We start from the raw sequence: 27,261 nt of genomic DNA on the forward strand, positions 1-27,261 counted from the left end.
CTTTAAAAAGTAGGACACCATCTAATAAGACTTTTTTTAAAATAACATTTTTCTACTTTATGCAATCATGGAAAGAATATATTGCACTGGAAAACTGTACATTTTTATATAATTCAAAGAATGACAAAGATAGTTTGTGACCTCTGAGAACTTATGAAGCTAATGAGATAATATACAGAAAAAATTTAAAAGCAATACAAAATTAAGGAAAAGAGACTAGCATGGAATAGAATACTTAGGGGAAAATGTATACAGAAAAGTTAAACTCAAGCAAGAAGGCATATAAAATACATGTGTGTATAATTTTAACTGTAGAGTTTGCATTTGCATTAGAATTTATTTTAGGTTGTAGTAGCTTCTGCAGCAAATTTATATTCATAATATAGTCTTCACAGGATGCTCATAAGATTAGTTTGAATTCCCTGGGCAAACTACAGGAGGCATCAGAAAACAGTACTGAAGAAAAATATTTTAAAGATGGGGGAATAGCAGAGGGTTGCAGTTAACCGAGACTCAAAACTGGCCATAAAAATATTTCGCAAAATTAATAATTTGCCTTCTCAGGCAGCTGACCATGGGTGGGAAAAAAATACCATTAAGTAAGACTTGACTTCTTTGAATATGAATGTTTGAAACTTTTTCAATAAAGATATTCCCGTCATGAATTTACAGGGTAAATCAGTGTCCAATGTCAAATAATGGATTGTAAGTCAATCTAAAACAGTAAATCCTTACTATGGGACATCAAGATTCTGTGAAGGCAAAACACGGAAGTAGAAGATACAGTCTTGCCCTGGAGAGTTTACTGTCCGCTAGTTTAAAAAACCAAATAAGACTAGAAATTTTAAAAAGAAAAGATAAAAAGAATCTATTAAGTTTCACTAACTTAATAGTTTTGGAAGTGTGCTATCATACTATCTCATTTTTCACCAATCATCTTCTAAAGCCTCAAGCTTAGTATAAATTATAGAAATATAAATATTAACAAAAGTGATTTGATCCTCCAGCATGAACATAACAAGCTTGATTCACATTTGAACAGTAAAAATAAATATTAAGGTTACAGAGAGAAGTTTTCTAAGATGCCAAGAAACTACCATTGTTACCATTTCTCATTTCTTCAGTGAAATCTCTGACTATAGCCTGTATTCTTTGTAAACTGTCAATAAAAGTCACAAATCAGAGGAACAATTCAAGAAACCTAACAAGCAGTTTAAATTTAAAGAGAAGGGTGAAAATAGTGACTTTTTTAAAACTTGTTTAAAAAGGCCAAAGATTATGTGCCAGTGTTGGCAAAGGTGTGAGACAAAGAACATTCCCATAATGTGTGCTGGTGTATAGACTAGTCCTAACCCTTGACCCAGCAATTCTTCCTCCAGAAATCTATCCAACATAAGAATAAGCAAAAGTGCCTAAGAGTATGTGCTCAAGGATGTTCATTTTACCATTAAAATATTTTAACAAAAATAAAATATTGAAAACAAACCAAATGTTCAACTATAAGAGAATGAGTAAATAAATGATGGTGAATCTGTACTACACAATAATTATACAACAGTTATCATGAGTAAGTTGGATTGGCATATGTACCAATTGGAAGGATATTCATGATCCACTTACAATGTGAAAAAGGTAATATGCAGAATGTGTATGATCCTATTCTATTGTTCAAGATTGTAACGTACACAATCTTTTTCCGTGTTCCTACAGATATATGCTTATACGTGTAGATGAATACAAAACAGTCAAGAAGACTACAACATCAGACAGTTAATAGTGGTTACTCCAGAGGGTAAGAATGAAAGAGAGTGAAGAAAGGGGACATTTTTCCCTTTATACATTTCTACATGCCTTGAAAAGGTCAAAGAGCATATATTACTTTCAAAATCCAATGGAAACATTAAAGAGTGATTAAAAAACACAGAATGCTAGACTGTAACTTATTTTTTCAGTTTTGACTTCAAATCAGCTCAATTCAATTAACCTAGAAAAATTCCATGACCTTTTTTTTTTTCCTTTCATAAAAGCCCCTGTATGAGATTAGGGGTGGGGGATGAACAAAAAGATGACTGTGCAAACAGCATGGGCTCCCTTTCTACAACACTCTAAAGAAACAGGCATCCCAACACCATGTAGTTATCCACTAAATGTCATCATCACAACAAAGAGGAGTCTGTGACGATGCTGCCCCTCATTGTTTAACTCTGAACTTGTAGCAAGGAGTTCTGAATAAACAACCTTATTTAGCAAAATATCCTATAACATAAATACAAAGCATTCTTTCTAAACAAAGTCAGATATAGACATTAACTGAGTCTTAAAGTATAACACAGCCTAAGAAGGTTTAACTTCTAAAGACTGGCAAATAAACAGCCTCTAGCCAGGCATAAGTAATATTTTGTGCTAGATGAATGAATGGTAAAGGAATCTGACTTTATTTTACCGCAAACAATAAGAAGTTGTTGAAACAGCATGGTGACTAGACATTTCCTTTAGTTTTACAGTTTGGCTGAAAAATGTTCCAATCTTTGAGATCTAAAGTTGTAAAATACCACCAAAAGATTCTCAACAGTCAAAGTACTATAAGCATAAAGCAAATCAAATGGAACTACATGCACACACGACTGCACACAGAAACACACATATACACAGCATGCTTCAGGTCATCTTACTGCAGTCATTACAACAGACCACATTCTGACTGGGCTCAAAGAAAAGGTGGTTTGAGGCTCCATGGCGGTTAAGGTCAAGATATGAAAAATCTGCAAAGCCCATGGGAGGGTTACATTGAGTTCAACAGGATCTCTTAGATTTGGCAGTTCCAACCCAACCACAATACTTTATGTCAGACAGTAACTATTTCCCCATTCCCTGTTTTCATTTCACGTGAACACATCAATCAGAATCTGGCCACAGGTACTCCACTCAGTCAACTTGGTATATACATGCTTTCCCTGACTGGCCCCTCTAATGTAGTGTCTTTACCTCAGAGACTTTCTATGAAGTATTTCTATGTAACCTCTAACATATAAATTCAAGCCAAATCTCTGTGGGAAATAAATTATAAGAGTTTTATTAATGAACTCTTAGTTGGTTTGACATATCTCCCTTTGAGACACAAACCAAGCATTAACATTTTTAAACATTTAAAATCTCAAAGTCAGAAAAAGTTTGAGAACCCAACAGGATAAAATATTCTTAACTAATCATATAAGCATTTGGTCAAACTATTATTTTGGCTAAGACTCATTCAATTATACACCAGGAAAACAAAGTATCCATAATACTAACCATACAATAATAACCACATTTTCCAGTACAACATCTTTAAACACTGGGTTTTTATCCTTAATTTTCTTCCCTCTCTTGTTTTATAAAATAATTTTCTATTCACTCCTACACCAATTTTAAACCTAAAAGTAACATATCACTGAGTGAAAAATATTGGTCCGTAAATTGAGTGACTCAAATTACTGAGTTTCACAATGTTTCACAAAGAAAACAAAATGATAATTTTATAAATCTTTGTTTTCCTACTTACAAAGTGGAAATACTTGTTTATAAATATATGTATAAAGTTAAATGAGCATTATAAGGCTAACCATTCAAATTCTTAGCAGAAAAATCCTTTCATAATGTAATAAATGGCACTCTAAACTTATTTAGCAAAGAGGATGTCTGCCTACTGAGTTTTCATAAAGAGAGGTAAACCAATGTGTATTAATACTTTTCTCCTGGGTATTTTAAAATCTTATTAATTAATGTTCCCTCATGAGAGTGTTTAACAACCACCTTTTATTAAAAGCATATACCACATTCCAGCCATTGGGCCAGAAGCAACAGGCATTCAACATAGGCAGCAATACATACAGAATAAAAATAATTTCATTATAGGTAAAGCCTGTAATATAACACAAGAATATTTAAGGAAAAAAAAAAGAGTCTAATGCTAAAAATATACTTAAACACAATACAATTTGTCATGTGTATAGTTTCTGAAACATACTTTTTTTAATTTTAATTTTTTTGGAGTATAGTTGATTTATAATGTGTTAGTTTCAGGTATACAGCAAAGTGATTCAGTTATATATACACATATAGTCATTCTTTTTCAGATTCTTTTCTCATATAGGTTATCACAGAATATTGAGTAGAGTTCCCTGTGCTATACAGTAGGTCCTTGTTGGTTATCTATCTTATATATAGTAGTGAGTGTATGTTCATCCCAAGCTCCTGATTTATCCCTCCCCCCGCAACCCTTCCCCTTTCCCTTAAGTTTGTTTTTGATGTCTGTAAAGTCTGTTTCTGTTTTGTAAATATGTTCATTTGTATCATTTTTAAATTAGATTCCACATAAGAGTGATTATCATATGATATTTGTCTTTCTCTGTCTGACTCGCTTCACTTAGTATGATAATCTCTAGGTCCATCCATGTTACGGCAAATGGCATTATTTCATTCTTTTTTATGGCTGAGTAATATTCCATTGTATATATGTACCACATCTTCTTTATCCATTCCTCCATCGATGGACATTTTGGTTGCTTCCATGTCTTGGTTATTGTAAATAGTGCTGCAAGGAACATCAGAGTGCATGCATCATTTCGGATTATGGTTTTCTCCATATATATGCCCAGGAGTGGGATTGCTGGATCATATGGTACTTCTATTTTTAGTTTTTTAAGGAACCTCCATACTGTTCTCCATAGTGGTTGTACAAATTTACATTCCCACCAACAGTGTGGGAGGGTCCCCTTTTCTCCACACCCTGTCCAGCATTTATTGTTTATAGACTTTTTGATGATGGCCATTCTGATTGGTATAAGGTGATACCTCATTGTAGTTTTGATTTGCATTTCTCTGATAATTAGTGATGTTGGACATCTTTTCATGTGTTTTTTGGCCATCTGTATGTTGAAACATACTTTTAGCATTAGAAACTCCTTCATTTACTAAGTGGACTAAACAGTAATTTTCTAAAAATCATTCTGTATCACTGCTGTTTTTAAAGACCTAAAGTAACCAGATACTTCTATGAAATTCTTACCTAAAAGCCATTTTGTCAGGCAAAACTACCGATTAATTCCTCACTGTGCAGTTTTCAAAAAGCAACAGTTAAAGGCATACTCTATTACTACTGAAGGTTAAAAACTTTGTTGAATTAAAAAATAGTCAACCCAATTATGGAGGTAATACAAAACAGAAAGTTTATCTGAAATTAAATTGTTTTTATAGAACATATATGATATTCATGTAACTGTTCTTTTTCTTCCCAGCTTCACAGTAATGGCTTAAGAAATTGGCATCTTCTGGTGTTCTCAGTACTCCTGGGGTGAAAACATTAATGGCTGTCAGTCATTACCAACCTCAGTGAAGGGCACATGCATTTGAGTTTATACCGTGTCCTGGTGACTTAGCCTAGTGCTAAGCACACAGTAGGGAGGAATGTAATAATAAGCACTGACTTTGTATGCCAGGTACCTGGATCTTAATCCCACATCCATATTTTGAGCAAGACACTTAACTCCTCAGAACCTCAGTTTCTTCTTCCACCAAATGGGAATATGAATAAAACCTGTTCTGTCCACGCCAAGCGTGCTTGTGATGACCAAAACAGATAGGAAAGCGCCTCGTATGCTATGTAGAGCTATGTCGATGGAGGCAGTTAATGTTATTATACTTAATAATAAATTGATAGTTATTAATGACTTGTGATTTGAGTGATATAAAGCAACTGGCCTTCACTCCCAGGCAGGTAGGGCCGAGTTGAGCATGGAGCAGGGGGGATCAAAGAGTCCGAGTCTTGGGTGAAAGACTTGCCGAGAAGCAAGGGACTGTTTGAAATACCACTGTTCTGGAGTGAAGGGTCTGCAAAGAAAGACAGTCAGAGCTCAACTGGGTCTAGGAGACAGAATCCAAGGAGAGTCCAGAGTTCGTAGAGGCATCATGGGGATGGTACTGTTTATAGGTTGCCTGTGGCCCTGGCAGGAAGGGAGTTGTTAAGGTTCTCAGATCAACTGGGGCTGAGGGCTTTTATGCAGGAGCAGAGACCTTCCCTCCTGGCATAATCTGTAGGCTTCTGCAAGGCTCCTCCCCACACTTTCTTCCTCATTCCCTGTTAATGATGCCTAAAAGTGCATGCAAAATGCATTCCTTGAGCTATTTTTTTTTTTATCTTCGTCCTTTTTAATAGAACTGCTTCCAGTGTTTTTTTCCTTCCAGTTTTTTTGAGGTATAGTTGATTGAGATAGAATTCTCTTAAATAATTTTCCAAAAGAACAGATGAAGTAACTGTGACACAAAGTACTTTTTGAGTTTAAAAGATTCTAAAGTATTTGAAAGATACATTGTAAATTTTTTTCTATTTAGAGAATGTTCACTAAATTTGCTTTTAGAACAAAACAGATTAAGATTAATCAAGCTCTTTTGGGATTTTTAAACAATAGTGTTAATACAGAAATAGCATACAGAAAATAATGTGATTTGCAAGTTTCAGTGTCACTGCATACATTTCAACTATCCTAAGAAATCCACCTATAGAAAAGTTTACTTTTTATGAAATGATTTAACTATAATGTCCTTTTTTTAAAAAGTGCTCTGAAATTTAAAACATTAAGAACTAAATTTTACTTGTCTTTAACTTTACTATGGACTACAGAGGTGACAAACAAATTTTAATGATGACTGAACCATGCCAATTGAAAAGAAACATCAGTCATTTAGACAGCTACAATTCAGACACAATAGAGCTTTTAGCTTCAAGCAATAGCATTTTTCCCTTGCCCTTCCCTAACCTCAACTCTATACAACTATGTTCTCTTAGGATTAGAAGTAATTAAACCTTAGTAGATCATGTGCATATGATAGAGAAAATTTCCATCAAATACCATAGTAAAACCAAATATTAATTTTACTTACATTCCATATGAAAGTAAACTATTTAACAAAAAACCACATTTATAACATTTAACACTAAGTACTCAAGAGAAAAATTAAAAGAAACCCAAATGAACCTATACTTTAAAAAGTGAGATCCGTGAAAGCATGGGTTATGTCATTTATCATTACATTCCCTGTGTCTAGAACACAGTCTAAAAACATAATTTTCTAAAGAAAAAATATTTCCTAAAGCAAATCTAATTTTCATTAAGTAAAATAATCAATAAGCAGCAAGTGATGCAAAGTACCTTCAGGCACTCCCATCACATTAACATTAAAATCAATTGTTTTAATAATCAAACATAGCAAAAATACAAAGGCAAATAGAAATTATATGTGCCACAGGCCTAGGTGTTGAAGATTTAAGGAGACTCAAATTCCTGCCCACAGACAATATTTCTCATCACCTACAATTCACAGAACCTTGATTATGGTGCTACCATTTTAATCATTATATCATAACAGGCAGATGTGATTATTAAGACTATATTGAACAGCCTTCCACCTAATATCACAAATCCAAGCAGTGAACAAGAAACTGAAACCTAAACAAACATACCTACAAGAGAGGACTTTCATTTTTAGTTTTCTCCTCTTAATTTATTGTCAATTTGTCTTTATTAACTCATTGAACATAAACTGGAATTATGTACGTAGTGTCATCCAGAATACAGAGGAAAATTAGACACAAAAACTGTCCTTAAGGAACTTAAAATCTAGCCGGAAACATAAGGCAAGTAACTAAATAACAAACGTACACGCAGGAGATACTGAAGGCTTTTAGAGAGTATAAATACTGTGCTGTGATATTGCAGAAAAAGGAAAAATGACTTCCAGCTGGGGAAAGCAAAGCATGCTTCACAGAGGAGGTAGCAATTGAGATAGGTCTCACTTGAGCAATGAGTAGGATCTGAACATGAAAAGTGGAAGAAACGGGAAGGGGCACAGAGTTTGTTTTCAACAAATATTTACTTGCTACTGAATCTTTCATTATCTTTTGGCATGGTACAAATAGCTATTACCATCTGCTTTTTAGCATTCTGTGAGGTAAGCTAACATCTTTTTTTCTTTGGCAGTGGTGGTGATAAGAAGGGGTTGTCATATTTTCTGCAAAGTCTGGGTGTTTCCTTTCCCATAGTGTTGCACACCCCAGGTAGCACCAGAAAAGGAAAACACCTTCATATGCTTTTACCGTAATTCTTTGAGAACAACTGGTCTTACCACGTTTGCTAAATTTGCTTTATTTAAAATGTTAGTCTATATTTATGCCTTAGTAATAAACCACGTTTTAAGAAAACTACAGAAAAGACTATACCTAGTATATAACTTGATTTTCTTTTCAAGGGTTTTCTTCTACTTAACATTTAGGTGAAAATATAACACAATGGTTTTTAAAAAATACTAAATATAACTGCCAAAATAGTCTTGACAAAACCCATGCAAACTAAAGCTAAACACAGCTCTTAAGGCAGCAGAATCAATATTTTTGAAACGCAAGATCAACAATGCTTTAATACAGCTGTCAGAGCTACAAGATCTGGGGCTAAAAGCTCACTAACTGGGAATTCTTACTTGAGTCTGTAGTCCTCCACATAATCCACCTGGTTTTCAACTTCACATGTACAACCTCTACCCAGTATCACAAATCTGAACAATGAACAAGAAACCGTAACTTAAACACACATACAAGAAAGCACTTTTGTTTATTTTCCTCCACCTAGTTTGAATATAGAATTAAAAAAAAAACAGCTTGTGGGTCACAAAATGTACATTGTATATACCTACTATTAATAGGAAATACAAAACATACACATATATTTCATTTTAACATGTAAATTTGCAAAGTGTGCATGAAAAGAAGACTATTTTAATACTATTAAGTATCATTACATATTCAAAATTCTGTTCTGAATTTTTATTTTTGACAAATGCTTTTCAGCTTCTTTCTTGGGCTTTATTAAGGATATTAAAGCTTATTAGTCCCATTTCAAAGACGCTCCATGTTATCAATCTTCTCTTTAAAATAAAAATTGGAAACTTAGCTGAAAAGGAATTGAATACTTCAATATCATGTAGAAATGAATCTGGGGGACTTACAGTTCCACATGTGAGGAACTTGGAAGTTACCACCCCCAACCTAACAATTAAAAAGCTGAACAGGGGCTTCCCTGGTGGCGCAGTGGTTGGGAGTCTGCCTGCCGGTGCAGGGGACACAGGTTCGAGCCCTGGTCTGGGGGGATCCCACATGCCGCGGAGCAACTAGGCCCGTGAGCCACAATTACTGAGCCTGCGAGTCTGGAGCCTGTGCTCCGCAACAAGAGAGGCCGCGATAGTGAGAGGCCCACGCACCGCGATGAAGAGTGGCCCCCACTTGCTGCAACTGGAGGAAGCCCTCGCACAGAGATGAAGACCCAACACAGCCATAAAATAAAAATAAATAAATAAATAAATAAGCAAATATGGTTAAGAAAAATATATTAAAAAAAAAAAAAAAAGCTGAACAAACTGAAAATCCAACAACTCTTCTTGGAGACAGGGCAAACCACTTCCCCCAAGACTGGAGAAACAGACTAACAAATACAAGAGAGTCACAGCTTACCTCAGTAGAGACTCAGAGTAGAAACCATGGCGACCAGTGCCAGAGTAGGAAAACCTGAACTGTAATTGACTGAACTGCAGGACGCTCAGTGTGGACAAATTTGAGAGTTAAAAACACCAGTCATAAGGGTACCCTCACACTTTTGTGAGCTTTACCTCCAGGAGCTTAAGTAGGTTCTCCCAATAAATATCAGAGAAAAATCTCCTGTGCTTCCAAGCAGGGAGAAGGGAAAAGGAACCATTTTCAAATAAGCCAGAGCACTCTGTTCTTTTTTTTTTTTTCGAACATATTTTATTTTTATTTTATTTTATAAATTTATTTATTTTTATTTTTGGCTGTGTTGGGTCTTCATTGCTGCTTGCAGGCTTTCTTTAGTTGCGGCGAGCAGGGGCTACTCTTCGTTGCGGTGCACAGGCTTCTCATCGCGGTGGCTTCTCTTGTTGCAGAGCATGGGCTCTAGGTGCAAGGGCTTCAGTAGTTGTGGTGCACGGGCTCAGTAGTTGTGGCTCGCCGGCTCTAGAGCACAGGCTCAGTAGTTGTGGCACACGGGCTTAGTTGCTCCGCGGCATGTGGGATCTTCCCAGACCAGGGCTCGAACCTGTGTCCCCTGCGTTGGCAGGAGGGTTCTTAACCACTGCGCCACAAGGGAAGCCCAGCACTCTGTTCTTAATAAGACCTGCCCTCAGGGGAAACTAGTTAACTAGAGCCTAACCTGCTGGGGTATTATGAGAGCCTAACTGGTCTGTAATAACCCAACTCCAGCCTACTTTAGCCATCCTGCCCCACCTACGTGAGTTGAAAACAACTGAGAAACACCTGCAAAGTTCACAGTGCAGAGAGACAGGCTCACTAGAAGACTGAGACCAAATCATAGGACTATAAACTGCTTCCCTTCCTGCAATACCTCATCATCACGTTACTAAAGTCCTATTTACAGCAGTTCCTTTTATCCAGTACCCCATGTCCAACTATCAAGAAAAAAATTACAAAACATAACACAACATTGTAAATCAACTATACTCCAATAAAAATTAATTTAAAAAAATTACAAAACATACTAAAAGGCAAAAAACACAGTTTGAAGAAACAAAGCAAGCATCAGAACCAAACATAGATGTTGGAATTATCAAACCAGGAATTTAAAACAACTATGATTAATATGCTAAGGGCACTCATGGACAAAGTAGACAGCATGCAAAAACAGATGGGCAATGTAAGCAGAGAGATGGAAATCCTAAGAAAGAACCAAAAAGAAAAATGCTAGAGATTTAAAAAACAAACAAACCACCCTGTAACAGAAATGAAGAATGCCTTTGATAGGCTTATTAGTAGATAGGACATGGCTGAGGAAAGAATCTCTGAGCTTGAGGATGTATCAGTAGAAACCTCCAAAACTGAAAAGCAAAGAGAAGACTGAAAAAAACAAAAAAAACAAAAAAACAACCAGAACAGAATATCCAAGGACTGTGGGCAACCACAGAAGGCATAACATACACGTAATGGGGATACCAGAAGGAGAAGAAAAAAAGGAACAGAGGAAATACCTGCAACAATGACTGAGAACTTCCCCAAATTAATGTCAGACACCAAATAATAGTTTCAGTAAGCTCAGAGAAAATTAGGCAGGATAAATGCCAAAAAAACTACACCTAGGCATATCATTTTCAAAATAGAGAAAATCAAAGATAAGGAAAAAATCCTGAAAGAAGCCAAAGGAGAAAAATAATTTGTAGAACTAGCCTCCTTAATTATTTATGCTCCTTAATCTTCAACAGTAATGGTACTGTCTTCCAATACACATTTTTTTTTGTTGTTTTAAGCATTACTTTTTCAATCTTTTACTTTACATACAGTGAAATTTAGTTTAAAGGGTTTTGAAAACTGCACAGAGTCGTGTACTACCTACCACCCAGTGTCATGATACAGAATAGTTCCATCACCAAAAATATTCTTTTGTTTTGTCCTTCTGTAATCAACTCCTCCTCCACCTTCAATCTCAGGCAACCAGTGATCTGTTCTCCCATCCCCTACAGTTTGGGCTTTTGCAGAATGTCATATAAATGGAATCATACAATGTTTAGACTCGTAGGGGTTCACTGAGCTTTATGAATGTGTAAATGTATGTCCACCAAATTTGGAAGTTGGCAACCATTATTTCTTCAAATATTTTTTCTTCACAAATCTCTTTGTCTTCTCCTCTAGTACACTTATGACACAAATGTTAGACCTTTGCTATTGTCCTTCAGGTCCTTAAGCTCTGTTCATTTTCTTCAGTCTTTCCTTATTGTTCAGATTGTACAATTACTATCAAGCTTTCTTCAACTTTTCTTTCCTCTATCTTCACTCTGCTATTGAAATCATCTAATGAATATTTAGTTATTTTAACATTTAATATTAATATTTGAGTTATTTTAATTTTCTTTCCCCAAATTTCAATTTGGTTCTTTTTACAGTTTCTTTTTCTTGTCTGGGAACTTCAGTCTTTCCATTCATTTCAAAAGTGCTTACACACTTTTACACCGGGTTACACAGTGTTTTACAGTGTTTACACAGGGTTATAATAGCTGCTCTGAGAACTTTTTATTGTAATTCCAACATCGAAGTAATTACAGAATTGGTACCTGTTGAGCACTGTTTTCCCTACAATTGGTTATAATCTCCCTAGTTCTTGGTATGTCAAATACTTTTGGAGACTTGAGACTTGTATTTTGATACTCTTAATCATGTTAAAGACTCTTGGTCCTCTGTAGAACTGATTTGTTGTTGTTTTTATTGCTGTTTTGTCATTGTTGTAGGCAATCAACCCTGTTATGTTCCAACCACAAGTCCCAACCCACCGTCTGTGGGCTGTGGTTTCAATACCATTTTCAGTTTCCCAAGTCTTTTCAGTGCTATTCAGTCTCTCCCTATATGTGCCACCAAAGGGCAGTGGTCTATGCTATAGTTCAGTTCTCAAAGCCTTAATGCTTCCTCAAATAAGTTCCACACATGCTTAGCTCAGGAATTTCAGACTTCATACACAGATTTAGGTCATCTTTTTCTCTATCTCCTGCCTCTCCATGGTTTTCCCCGCAGTCTGTCTCCCATGTCCCTTTTCTCAATCCTCTGTCTACATTGGGTTTTTTGGTTCCCCATTCCGTCGCATGTTTCCTGCAATTACAACTGCCTCAGGGGTAAAGTGGCAAGGAAAAAAAGGAAGTGAAAAATAACAAATATTCTCTCCACACTCGTTGGACTACAGGAGTCCCTTTTTCCAGTTTCTCTGGTCAAAGAGGAAGATTATCTTTCAGTTATAAAGGGCTGCATAGCGGCACTGCCACTACTGCCACCACCACTGGAGGACAGCCTCATGATTGGGGCCTGCACTGCTGTCCTACCAGAAAAATAAAACCAAAATATAAAACAAAAAGAAAATGGTGATTTTCTGCACAGTCTCCTTTATGCAGGGGTCCTCCTTTCCAGTTCTCTGACCATACACAGAGGAAGAGGGATTTTCTCTTAGAGCTTTTTCTGCCTGGATCCATTGTGGGGATCAAGAATAGGGGAGTCCCTAGAGTCCAAGCCAGGAGATAAAGGATGGTAGGTGGAAGGGAAAAGGAAACTCACTGCTATCAGTCACATGTCCAGTTTTGACCTCCTTCCCTAAACCTCCTGCGATTATTTACTCTATTTAGAGATCTCAGATAGTTGCTTTATGTATTCTTTTCAGAGTTTTTAGTTGTAATCAGTGGGAGAGATAGGCTATGTTTCCTCCATCTTAGCAGAACCAGAACCACAAAATTTCCAGAAATAAAACCCTAACATTTATAGTCAATTGATTTGTGACAAAGGTGTCAAAGCAATTCAACAGGCAAAGAAGAGTTCTTTCAACAAATACTGCTGGGACAATTGGATATCCATAGGCAAAATAAACAGATGAAACTTTGCCTCACACTGTATGCAAAAGCCAACTCAAAACGGATCACAGATCTAAATGTAAAACCAAAGATTATAAAACTTTTAGAAGAAAACATAGGAGAAAATCTTTGTGACCCTGGGTTAGGTTAGAAAAGATTTCTTGGATATGATACCAAAAAAAAAAAAAAAGAATGAACTGAACTTCATCAAAATTTAGAACTTTTCAAAGAGCACTACTTAGAAAGACGGGCCACAGACTGCGAAAAAATATTTTCAGATCATATATTTAATGAGAGATTTGTATCCAGATTTTTTTTTTTTAAATCACCTCCTACAACTCAACAGTGAGAAACAAACAATATAAAACTGGGCAAAAGATTTTAACAGACATTTCATCAAGGATATACAAATGACTAATAAGCACATGAAAAGATACCCAACATCACTAGTCATTAGGGAAATGTAAATTACAACCACAATGAGATACCACAACATAATTCTAGAATGGCTATAATCAAAAAGACTGATAATACCAAATGTTGGCAAAGATGTTGACAAACCGGCCTCCTGTCCATTGCCACTGGGAATGTAAAATGATACAGCCACTTTTTCTTTAAAAGTTACTCATATGACATAGCAATTCCACTCTTAGGTATCAACCCAAGAGACATTAAAACATATGTCAACACAAAGACTTCTATGCAAATGCTCACAGAAGTATTATTCATAATAGCCCCAAACTGGAAACTATCCAAATGTTCGTTAGCTGGTTAACAGATCAACAAAATATTATCCATACAAGAGAATACTATTCAGTCATGAAAAGGGGAAAGAAACTGATATGGAGGAAACTCAAAAACATGCTAAGTGAAAGAAGTCAGAAATGAAAGAGTATATACTGTATAATTCCATACATATGAAAATTTCAGAAAAAGCAAATCTATAGATTGTGCTATAATAAAGAACGTATCTGCACTTTGTTCCCAGTTCCTGGTACACAGCTTGAAACATCCTTGGAATTTCCTGAGTGACAGGAGTGTCTGTTATGCTAATGAAGTGATTCATAGTGTTAGGATCAGGGCTGACCATCAGAAAGACCAACCACATCATTTAACACAAATCCTCTCTTTTCTGATCTGCCACATCCCTACTGAACCACCACAAACAATACTTGTCTCTACATAGCAAACTCATCTATTGAGAACACAGCCAAGAGTCAACAAAGAAAGGAAAAAAGATGTACAAACAAAATGGTAAAAATTATATTTGGACACACGTATGTGTAAAAAATTGAATTTCTTTGGAAATTCAAAATGTTTAAATTACTTGCTGCTGAACTCACCCCAATACTACACACAAAATTCCTGTGGTATGCTTTGTACAAAGAAACATTTTCTGTATGTCTAAAGACTTCATTTTTAAAAGAGGGCCTGCATTTTTAATGCTCTCAACCACATTCAGCTATATAACCAAAGTAGGCAAGTTTCAGTTCAGTGGGGAGGTAGTTGGAACTGGCCCTACCCATGTGGAAATAATTGCTTTCCTGGCCTAAAGCTCTTCCTATTAGGATCAAAACAAACTGATGTTATCTTAAGAACCCTTCCAATTTTTGAAAAATAAAACCTAAGTGTTCCATAGTTCCAGATATTATCCAGATATTGTTTGTTTTGTTTAAGGACAAAATTACGGCACATTTATTTTTGTCTTTAAATCAAAAGCAGAGTTATTATTATGAAGAAAGTAAGGGCATTTTGAAAGATAATTATCTCAGTATAGAAAGGCACATACAGAATTGGTATAGACAAGGCCACCAAGCTTAAACACTGTGATCTGATGTTTTTAAAACCTCACTTTGGCCCTTGGCCTTCTTTGCACCAGAATTTTCCAAATAAACTGTTCACCAAGAATATGAAATAATGCCACAGCACATAACATGATGAGCCATTTAAAGTAGATTTAGTAACAAAGACAAAATATTCCAGGAAGAATAAAATATAAATTCTGAAGCTCAATGTTTTACAATGCCACTGGCATAGATTCTAAATTTTCTAAGCACCTGCCAAAATATAACATGTTGTTTTGTTTCATGGAATTGGAAAACTGAAAAAAATATATGAAGATGTTACTTAGACCAGTCTTCTGCCTCTGGCAGTATCTATGCCATCCAGATTGATGGCTAATAAGAAATACAACTTTTTAAAAATGAGCAAGATAGCAGACCTACAACCTCTTTGAAGTCTCTTAATGTTTCGCCACCTTGAAATCATGACCAGTGGCTCCAGTTATCTCAAACCTTCTGTCCTGCAATCAAAACTCATTTCTTCCCACCTCATCAGAGATAGGTTTGGGACTTCTTTGTATATACCTTGCTTATTATAAATACTCCCTAGGCCTTAACCTTTCTCTAGATCCTTTTCCATAATTATTTCGTTTCTCCTTCTCAGGATGTTATCCATTTTCCCCATATGCGCTTTTTTGTTTTTTGTTTTTTTAAAGCTATATTCTACTTGCTTCTTGAAAGGAAAAACATCATAATAACTTTTCTAGGCTAAATTCTAATAGATTACAGTCATCTGTCAATATTCTCAGGTGATTGGTTCCAGAACCACCACAGATACCAAAATCCGCAGATGCTCAAGTTCCTTAAATAAAATGGCCCTAGTATAGTCAGCCCTACATATATGCGGATGGGGAAACCATGGATACTGAGGTCCAACTGTATTGGTATGGTTTATCAACATATCTAGAATGAGGAAATCACTCCTAGAAGAAAAAAACAATAAACTTGCAAACATTATTTGGGAACACTCTAAAGTGGTCAGAATTCTTTTTTTTTTTTTTTTTTTCCCTTAGTGATATGGGGATATGAGAGGAAACTAGTCAAGTTAACAAAGAGTATATTTCAATGGCAATAGACATGTGTAAAGTATCTTAATATTTTCTTCCTGATAAAATACAATACATAAATCAGAGGTCTTATCACAGAAGAGATAATCCAATTTTCCTTGACAGGATCAACTGAGCCTTGATCTGCATTTCTGGGAGGTCAGTGTCTAGTCATTCTCAGTGGGACTTTTGCCCAACTAAGACTTGGAATTACCTAAGTTTTCACTACATAATGACTTTACTTTGTTTTTTTAATAGGATTCTTATGTCTATTTGTATATGTCAGTTTTTCTACCATTGCACTTCCCCTTGCTATATTTATTCTACGCATAGAAACAAAACTATGACCAACAGAATTTGATTGAGTAGTGCACTTAAAGTCTGTAACTAAACATATACTGTGTATTACTGAGCTACTGGCACTAGACAGCAGAGGGCACTGGTAATATATGCTGACCCAAATATCTTGAGTCCCATAGGAAGGAAATGATAATTTAAAAGTACCAGTAACATTGCTATTAGCATAGCTATGGACCCAAAATATCTGTCTTTCATTACCAACTGTTAGTTCACACTCTCTTATAAATAACCACAATCCAGAGATGCCCATGTACTCACTCCAATATAGAAAATACTTCATCATATTTAATTAAATAACAAATAGCTATCATTTAATACAGGCTAAATCCTAACAGGCTTATTTTGCGTTATTATGCTAGCTGCTTTATAAATTTATTTCTCACAGAGTAATGTATGAAGTGGATGCTTTTATTCCTATTTAAAGAAGCCAACGCTGTGTGGCAAGGTCCTAAGTGGCAGGTTTATGGACTCAGCCACTCCTGAGAGCTTAAACTGTATTAGTCTTATTTACAGTTAAAACCCAGCACTTAGCATAGTGCCTGGCACTCAATTAATATTTAGGGAAGAAAGAGCGGGGAAGGGACTCTAGATCTGATAACAGTGCCATGTGTCACATCTGCCTTTAAGATGCTCTTAATAAGTATTTGCTCATTTGATTAGATTTTACAAGCCACTAGTTACTGGCATAGTACTAGGCACTAGGCCTCAGAGACTTCACTATAAGAAATACTAATACTTTGCTTATTAAAGACATATATTTCCTCAGGTGGTATTAAAAGAGAAATAGTATAAAAAATTTAATTGAGAAAAAAACAGATACAATTTTAAAACTATAAATAAAAGTTTACTTCTAGGTTTCCTTATATAAAGAATTTGCGTTCAAAAAAAGAAAATACTTGGTTTAAGTATCATATTAAACTGAATATAATTTTTAACATAATTTCAACAGTGTTAGAGATATATCTAATATCTTAATAGTCAATTAACTTTGTGACTAAGAGTAAATATTATATATGTAAATTTCATAGACTCTTCAAGTATTCCTTAATTCATGAAAAAAGTTGTTAAAAATTATATCATTGTATTATGAACTTCATGATTTGGGGATAATATAGCCCTAGTATTTTTATATATATATATATAAATCTACAAAGATATTTATGATTATACTTATCTTAAACTGAGGGCCTCACTGCAGCAATCACAAAAATGAAACATTCTTTATGACTTATTTAAAAAGCATGCTCCAGAAAGGCAAAAAAAGGTTTCCATTCTAATAAAACACACAGAATACCTAATACCATGCAGTAACATAAAACAAAAGTAAATACTGTGTCTAATCCCACATCCATCTTTCCAAAACATCAACAAACCATGCTACTGTGTTCTACTTTATATATAAAAATCTTTAAATACACCTCAGATTTCTTTGTTATTTCTTTATCTGTTTTGTCTAACTCAAATTGTACATTCCCTGTGTTCACAGAAGACATAAGATTGAAAAATACTTCTCTAAAACAGTAATTTACAATAGTGGGTAAGCATTAAAATCAGTAGATGCTTTAATAAATACAGATACTGGAGCCCTATGCTAGACCTAATGGACAAAGTCTTTGGGGATGGAGCCCATGCACCTATAGTTTACAGAGCTCCATGGGCAATTCTCATGCACAGTCAAGGCTGAGAACCACAAAAAAGAAAGGCTATACAAAGCTGCCTAGAAGCAGAAAATGTTAAAGCTGAATAGGCCCTTAAAGATCATTTAATCAACTCATTTTCCAGAGTATGAATTTGAAATCGTGAGATGGTAAGTAAATTGTCCAAGATCACATAGCTATTAATGCCAGGACGAGAACCAGGTCTACTGGCAGGCAGACTAGTGCTCTTTACATCACACAAGGCTGCCTTCTCCACTTGGGAAGAAGAAATGGTATTCATTCTTGATTATGCCACAAGATTAAACAGTATCATAGCATTCATATAGCAAATTCTCAGGGAAATGTGATTAAAAAAAAAAATACTTATCTCCTTTGGAAAAAATGGTGAAAAAAGGATCTAAACTGGAAAGCTGTTTTGATGTATAAACGAGCTGAATAATTATCAAGTGCCTGGAAAAGGCACTCAACAAATGTTACTCCCTTTCAACACCACAACCTCCTCCCCCTTCCTTTTTGATTCTACATCAAGACATCTTCCCAGCTCTCAACTATGTCCCTTTTTATATTGTTTCTCCTAATTGGCAATGCCCTTTGACCTCTTCTTCAATGATGCTCATAAACTTCTCCAAGGTCCAGTTGAAGATGTGCCTTCTAAGAAATCTTCTGAACTAACTTACCCTATTCTAATTATTGTTTTGTCCTTCATTATCTAAATTGCTTATACTTTTAAATCATATACTTGCTTATACCTTCTTTTGAAGCTTTGTAATTATAATTACTTCCTAGTTGCTTTGTATGTTTTTATTTTCTTCCATAATTAGAACATAAGCTATCAGTGGACTAGAATATTAGCTCCCCAAAGACAAGGATACTGGTCTGTTTTGTTTACTGATAGATCGCAGGCACCTAAAACAATGTCAGGAACATAGAAGGTGCTCAATAAATACTTGTGGTGACTGAACAAACAGGCAAAGATTATTTTTTCTTCTATTCATGAATCTCTCCAACATAAAGACACAGATATGAAACATTAAACATTCTGAAAAAAACGAAGATAGATATGCTTATACTTTAGAAAATTCACAGAATTTTTTTAAATTAATAAAGCTATAATAGATGAATCAACTCACTGGCTACAAGAAATCATTTAGCGTCTTCATTACATACTCCCAGTGATTCACTGGATATATACTGGCAGCTGATACACAGAAGGTAAAGGCTTTAATTAAGACCTAGAGTTTGAAATCCCCTTCCTATGGTAAAGAACTGCTTAACTTTGTTCTCTTTTAAAACTCTGAATTAAGAAGACTCTAATGAAAAAACACTAATTTCTGGATTACTCAGGTTTCAAGTTATATAAAATAACAGTACATAATTTTTCCAATACATAAGTTTAAGAGAGCAACTTTATCTTTTTAACAAACAACTTGTTTCACCCTATACATAAGTACCTGGAAGGCTGAAAACAGGATCGTACCTTTCTTGAAAATATTTTAAAAGTACAATTTTTGAGCCAAGCACATTCAATAACTATTTTTGATAGTGATAATTTTACAAGTTAGCCTTCCCAAATAAGGAAACACATTAACTCTGCCCAATATTACGTTAACAACCTAAATGGGAAAAGAATTTGAAAAAGAACAGATACATGTACATGTATAACTGAATCACTTTGCTGTACACCTGAAACTAACACAACATCGTTAATCAACTATACTCCAATGTAAAATAAAAAGTTAAAAAATAAAAAAATTTTAATTTTAAAAAATTCTACCCCCCCAAAATTACCTGCTTTTTAGCTTATGTAATTTAATCAAAATAAAAAAATCCAGCTACCCTATATATAGGACTGTACAAAGAATACATCAACATGGTTAGGCATTCAGTGACAAAACAGAATTGTGAAGGGTCAATATTTTTTTCTATTTATTTTAAGCCATATACCTCTACACATATGAAAAGATAACAGTGATAATCAGAATGCATTAAAAAACATGGCTGATTACATAATCTCAGAGGTCTTAGCTACTATGCTGTTGCTATTTTTCAACTGTCCAACTATAGGACAATTGAATGATTAGAAAACTCTAGTCTAAGTAAGTGAATTACACTGAGTGAGATTATATTGTATAGTGGAATGAATGGGCTTTGGAGTCAGACTGGGGCTCATATCCCAAGTCTTTCATCTCCTACCTGTTTGATCACAGGCAAAATGTTTAACTTCTCTGAGACTCAGTTTATCTATAAAATGGGCATAATAATTTCTCCCTTGCAGAGTTATGACGAAGATTTAAAAAGATAGTGTATCACTCCTTTGCTTAAATCCTCCAATGATTCATTATAACTTATAAAATAAATTGCAAACTCCTTCAAAAACTACGTTTTTCCTTTCAGAGAAAGGAACCATGTTTTCTGATCTCAACATTTCTTAAAATATGCAAGCATAAATGTCCAACAGGTAGACAAAATATAGGCTTAAAGCAGGAACACAAGTAAGGGAAGACAACAGACAAGCAAAGTTCAGCATCATCAAGCATCCAGATCACAAATTTACTCAAAGACTGCTATCTTTGTAATTTGGATATACCAGTCTTTCTTCCTCCTACCTAATATCACTGTCATGGGGTTACTTATTAATCCCTGTTTAACGGATATTTTCGCAGTAATGAGCTAAAACAAGTTTTCAAATACCCTAGGACAAGTAAACTCCTTACCACTCTCCTCCCTTAGCATATCACAAGTTTTCTAATATTACAAATATGGTGATTTCAGCTTCTGTTTTAAGTAGTCCATTAAATTGTTAACCTTTGCGTTTATCTCCTACTTCTAAAGTAATTCTTTATTATTGGCCGGACACTAAAATTTAGCACGTTCCAAGTGGAAGCTGGACTCTAGTTACTTACTTCCAGACTCAACCTTAACTCTCTCTCAGGTTTTTCTCCCACGTATTGATGCCACTGTTTCCTCCACCAGAGAGTAAGCTCTTCTAAAGGTGGGAACCATATTACATCATCTATTCCCATAGCACTTAGCCTACCATCTCCAAAAAATCTATGCCACTTGCATATACACATATTCAATAATTTCTTTGTTTTGTTTTGTCTTAATTCTCTATTTCCTAAAAGTCAAATAATTAAAACTAAGTTGTGGCCTATCCTAGCTACCATTTACTGAATACTTCACTATGTATCACTCTGTATTTTTTTAATCTACAAAATATCATCATATTTTATCAACTCTAAAATATCATAGACTTAATTTTAGAGGTGTTAAAATGTGAAAAATAGTAAATGGTGACTATGAGGAGCCACTGATTAGAAGACACATTCCATTTTCAGAGATCTGAAAACACAAGGAAAAAATGTACAAGAAAGTGCTTATAAACTTTGTCCTACATTAATACCTGTTAAACAGGTTAGTTACCTGTTGCAATCCCCAGTAATTGGGGGAGAAATGGATCAAAAGCCAGCTGCTTTAACTACTTCCTCTCCATTAAGTAAAATATGTACATATGCAATATGTGTTGATATGCTCAGATTACTTGCAAAACTGTTTTGCATACATTTATTTCCCCAAACTTTTTATAAAAGAAGATAAAGTTCAAAAGTTCACTGACCACCTCCATGAAAAATTTCATAGTAATAACTAAAATCTAAAATTCATTTTGACACATTTTAGGCAAATAAATATGTTTGACTTTATTAATGGGAATGTTTTCTTCTCTCAAAATGGCACCACATACTGTAGTTTGTTGAGAATACAAAGAGATGAATTAAGTATTTTTCATAGACAAAATATATATTACAAATTAATACCAAAGTAATTTGCCAATATATGTACAATTAAACATTTAAAGACATATAATTTCCAAATGACTGTGCATTTTCACCTAACAAGCCGATATATCGACTGATAAATTTTATAATCACACAATAATACAGTTTCAAGTGTTTAGGGTATTGAATTATATATATATTACATTAAATAACACAGAACTTGATTCCAGAATAAAAAGCACTGTATTTTATCCATAAATATTTGCTAGTAGGATAGAAAAGGGAACATGGCAATGTGACATTATATTCAACCTCAATCTAAGGATATCTTAGTAAGGGAGTGAATAAAGAAAAAGCAGACAGAGTGGTAATTAGGCCAGTAATAATTTGGTAATGAAAATTTATTTCAGGTAGTAGATTTTTCTTTTTTTTAAGAATTGGTAGTAGTATTTAGAAAAGTCTAAACTTAGACTCTATCACAATTGAGCCTCAACTATAAGAAAGAACAGACTAAATTCCATTTCTCTCCCTCCATTCGCCCTTCCTTCTGTGATAAATATCAACATTTCAAATTATTTTATGCTAGGAAAGAAGTACCACATCTGTAGAACATAAAATAGGAAGAAAGAAAGAAGTATGGGATTATGTTCAATAAATATATATATATTTGCAGAAGTTATTATTAAATGTCATTTTCTTTTAAGAGTGAAAACAATTGGTAACCAAAGATTAAAAGGCTCAGAAATTTATATTCAACCCAAGATCTGGTTCTAACATGACTTAACTGAAATAGATTTGTAGATGAGATTTACTCAATACTTTGTACATCAGGTATTCTCAATTTGTTAAAAAAGTATACTATGAATTAAGAATTAATAATTGTATCAAAATTCTCATCTTACTTCTCCATTTCTTAACGTTGTGATGGCTCCTCTTGCTACACCCATTCTAAATAGTGTTTCTGTGGCCTGTGAATGTAAAAAAAGCAAAAATATATCATCTGTAATCTGTATTCAACTGTACATCCCAACCTCAAAATGCAAAACATTCAACACTATTACATTTTTTAGGAACTTCTAGAGAAGCATCAATAAGGCACCAAAAGCTCTACATTATACTCTAGAAATATCATTTTCAGAACATTTTAATGCAATAAAGAGCCCAAACTGAAATATTTCAAAAGTTATTTTGATCTGCTATTATCACTCAATGCCTATAGTTTCAAATTAGCACACTTAAATAAGTTTAAAACTTAGTTTGGTTGGGCTTCCATGGTGGCGCAGTGGTTGAGAATCTGCCTGCCAATGCAGGGGACACGGGTTCAAGCCCTGGTCTGGGAAGATCCCACATGCCGCGGAGCAACTAGGCCCATGAGCCACAATTACTGAGCCTGCGTGTCTGGAGCCTGTGCTCCGCAACAAGAGAGGCCGGGCCGCGATAGTGAGAGGCCTGCGCACCGCGATGAAGAGCGGCCCCCGCTTGCCACAACTAGAGAAAGCCTTAGCACAGAAACGAAGACCCAACACAGCCATAAATAAATAAATAAATAAATAAAATTTAAAAAAAAAAAAAAACAAACTTAGTTTGGTTAACAAAGATTAAATAAAAATTTAGTACTTGAATTCAATTCAGAAATTATCATTTATTCTGATTTTTAGTTTCCATCTGATTTCAGTCCAAATCACTTGACTGGTACTGAAATACCGACAGAAGATGAAGTAATTCAGTGATGTCATATATTAAATAATACCTGAAAAGACTTAATGCTTTCTATACACTAACAATGAACAATCCTAAAAGGAACCTAAGAATTTTGTTTATAATAGCACCAAAAAAAAGAAAAAAAATTTAAATTAAAGACATAGGAATAAATTTAACCAAAGAAGCAAAAGACTTGTTCATTGAAAACTATAAAACACTGCTGAAAGAGATCTAAAAACATATAAATAAATGGAAAGACATCCTGTGTTCATGAATTGGAAGACGTAATATTGTTAAGATGTCAATACTATCCAAAATGATCTATAGAGTCAATGCTATTCCCACTAAAATCCCAATGACTTCTTTACAGAAATACAAAAATCCATCCTAAAATTCATATGGAACCCAAAAGACCCCAAACAGCCAAAATAATTTGAAAAAGAGGAACAAAGTTGGAGGACTCACACCTTCTGATTTCAAAACTTACTTTAAAGCTACAGTAATCATAAAGATATGTCATAAAGACAGACGTATAGGCCAATGAAATAGGAGAGAGCCTGAAATAAACCCTTGTATACGGTCTAATGATATTCTATAAAGGTACCGAGACCATTCTGTGGAGAAAGGACAGTCTTCTTAACAAATGATGCTGGGAAAATACCTGCAAAAGTATGAAGCTGAACCCTTACCTTATACCATACACAAAAATTAACTCAAAAGAGATCAAAGACTAAATGTAAGAGTTAAAACTATAAAACTCTTAGAAGAAAATACATTGTTTTCCATTCATGATTTGGTGTCTGATGAGGACCTGCTTCCTGGTTACTATAGATGATTTTACATGACTATCTTGTCTGCATCCTGACATGGCAGAGAACAAAGAGAAGCAAGCTCTCTCTGCACTCTTACAAGGGAACTAATCCCATTCATAAGGGCTCCTCGTCTAATCCTAATTACCTCCCAAAGGCCCCACCTCCTAATACCATAACACTGGGAGGAGAGGGTTTTGACATGAATTTTGGGGAACACAAATATTCAGTCCATAACAGGAGTATTCCAGTCAGAATGGGCAGTAAGTACAAAGACAAGTAGGTAGGATCATGTTTGGTACGTTCAAAGACAAGTAAGATGGCACATGAGGCTGAAAGAAAAAGATTACATGAGAGTCTGATTGAGAAAAGAGAAGATGCAAGTTCCTCTGTTCAATATGTCTTTTATTTTTCAATCTGGTATAAGAGGAATGCATTTCCAACCTTTATTAATCAAAAATATAATTCAAAGCATGCTCTACTAAACAAATTTTTAAGAATTAGTATATGAACAACAAAAAAAGAGAGAATTTAAATGCAAAAAGTGAATGCATCTAAAGAAATGCAGAGTGAAGAAGGGATAAGAAACTAGAGGAAACTGTAAGGAAACTGATGTATGTGTACAAAATCAGTGTGACCAGTGTAACATAAATAGCAGTGTAAACATATTAATTTAGTTATAAGGAAGCAAATAACAGAAGAAGTAAAGAAAAAGTTACAAGCAGCTGCCTCTGGGTTGTGGGACTCAGGCAGTGGAACAAGTAAATAAGAGTATTACTCTTTTTCTACTAGTTTGCAGCATACTATTTGACGGTTTAAACTACTTGTAAATCCTTGATCAAAAGTTTTTTTTTAACTTTTAAAGGAATAAGTAATCCCTAGTATCCAGTTTTTCAAAGAGGTCAAATAGTTTACAATTTTAATAGAGTGGTGTATGTAAGAACATAGTTGAGGACTGAATAAGAGGATATAAAGTCAAACAGTGTTAAGAGTCAACTCTTTCAAAAAGTTTCACAATAAAAGTGAGGAATGAGACTGAGTTGTTGCCAGAAAGAGCAGAGTTGAGAGAAAATTGACAACAGGATATTTTGAGGATAAAAGATTTAGACAAGTTTTTACTGGCTTAGTAGAAGTAGTCAGTAAGATGGAAGAAGTTACAGACACAGGAAGGATAATGGATCCTGACTGAAGGGCATTCCTGTAGAAGACAGTTAAGAGCACACAGAGCAATCTGTTAGCTATGTTACATGGGAGATGGTCCAGATACAGGTAAATGCTTTCCTTCCCTCTCCCTTTCCCTCTCTGAATTAGGAGACAGGATTAGAAAAAGGAGGGGCGTGGGGTTGGTGTTTGATATCTACATGCTGTTAGAAAATGAAAAAACTTTTAGGATAAACACTGCTAAACTTGTGATTGCAGCACAACATGAATATGATTCCAATGCATAATTCACAGAGGGTTAAAATAGGCCACTAATGGGGAGGAAGAAAGGTTATTCACATATGCAAACAAAAAACAAGCGGTAAATGAATGACTTTGCTATGACAGAATTTTACTAAAGCATATACAACTAGATGTTGAAAGAATTTAGATGTTGAAAGAATTATTTACAGAAATCTTTATTAAAGGAAAAGAATTTCTCACCACTGATACCCCGCATTTTTTTCTATTCTTAATGATAGGTACATTAAATTACATCTTCCATCTTCCTGTTTCTTTTTAAACTTTATTTAATCTAGTGATGTGATTAATAAGAGTCCTCAGCTAGGTCAGGTTAGTTACTGTATATATTTGAGGACCAAAAGGGGAAGAAAGGCAGAGGCAACAAGCACTTGGGATGAAATACACAGCTTCTCCTCTAAACCACATCAAACTACTTACTCTTTTGTGTCTCAAAAACCTGAGGCAGTTTGAAGATCTAATTCTTCTTCTGCACTTTCTCCAGTAGGAAAAGAATACCAAATTCAATCTTTTGTTTCCAACTAAATTGATTTATTTCATGAGCTCTTCCCAGCAACATGTTTAAGGACGTCTCATTCTAACAGCACTCTGTCAGTTCAGCTCAGCTTCCTTTGATTCTATAGGAAAGCACTGGAGTGAACAACATTCTTTTAACCTCTACTAAAGAGACAGCTTTTAATTTACTTGTTACCCAAACAACGACTAACAAGTATCCAAAACAATGAGATACAGGGCTAATTCTCAGCGTTTGTAAATTTACCACCAGCAAATTCTTCATTGAAATTTTCCTCTCCTTGAGTTTTGATAACAACTAAAATGATTAATACTAAAAACGTTCATTAAACATCTTCTGTCAGTGGCAGGGAAAAAACCATATGTAGGTCCTCAGTTAAAAACAGGTTATCAAGAGAGACTGCTTTTAAGTAGAGTGTTAGATAAAAGTGACTTAGGAGACACGAAATCTAGATGTAAGAAATGCAAAGTTCTGGACTGGATCCTTGTGTTTTTGTGTGCAAATCAAAAAAGAGCCAGAAGGATATACAATGAATTGATAACAGTACTAATCTGTGAGTGGTTTTCTTTATTTTCTAATGTTCCATCATGCACATATACTGTTTGGTAACAATAAAAAGAAAAGTAACAATTTTTGTACACTAAAAGATAAAACAGATTTA

The 27,261-nt window shown here is 34.6% G+C and overlaps 1 protein-coding gene across 4 annotated transcripts in view; it reads right to left on the bottom strand.

The window, feature by feature from the left end:
- TMEM135 (transmembrane protein 135) overlaps positions 1-27,261 on the bottom strand; it is a 252,500-nt gene that overhangs the window by 116,233 nt on the left and 109,006 nt on the right. For all 4 annotated transcript variants that reach the window (XM_061202749.1, XM_061202751.1, XM_061202748.1 and 1 more), the window contains exon 5: positions 23,018-23,083. In XM_061202749.1, coding sequence (XP_061058732.1) covers positions 23,018-23,083 — 66 coding nt within the window. The remainder of the gene's footprint in view (positions 1-23,017; positions 23,084-27,261) is intronic.

This window comes from Eubalaena glacialis, chromosome 10, assembly GCF_028564815.1.
Source record: "Eubalaena glacialis isolate mEubGla1 chromosome 10, mEubGla1.1.hap2.+ XY, whole genome shotgun sequence".
Lineage (NCBI taxonomy): Eukaryota > Metazoa > Chordata > Mammalia > Artiodactyla > Balaenidae > Eubalaena > Eubalaena glacialis.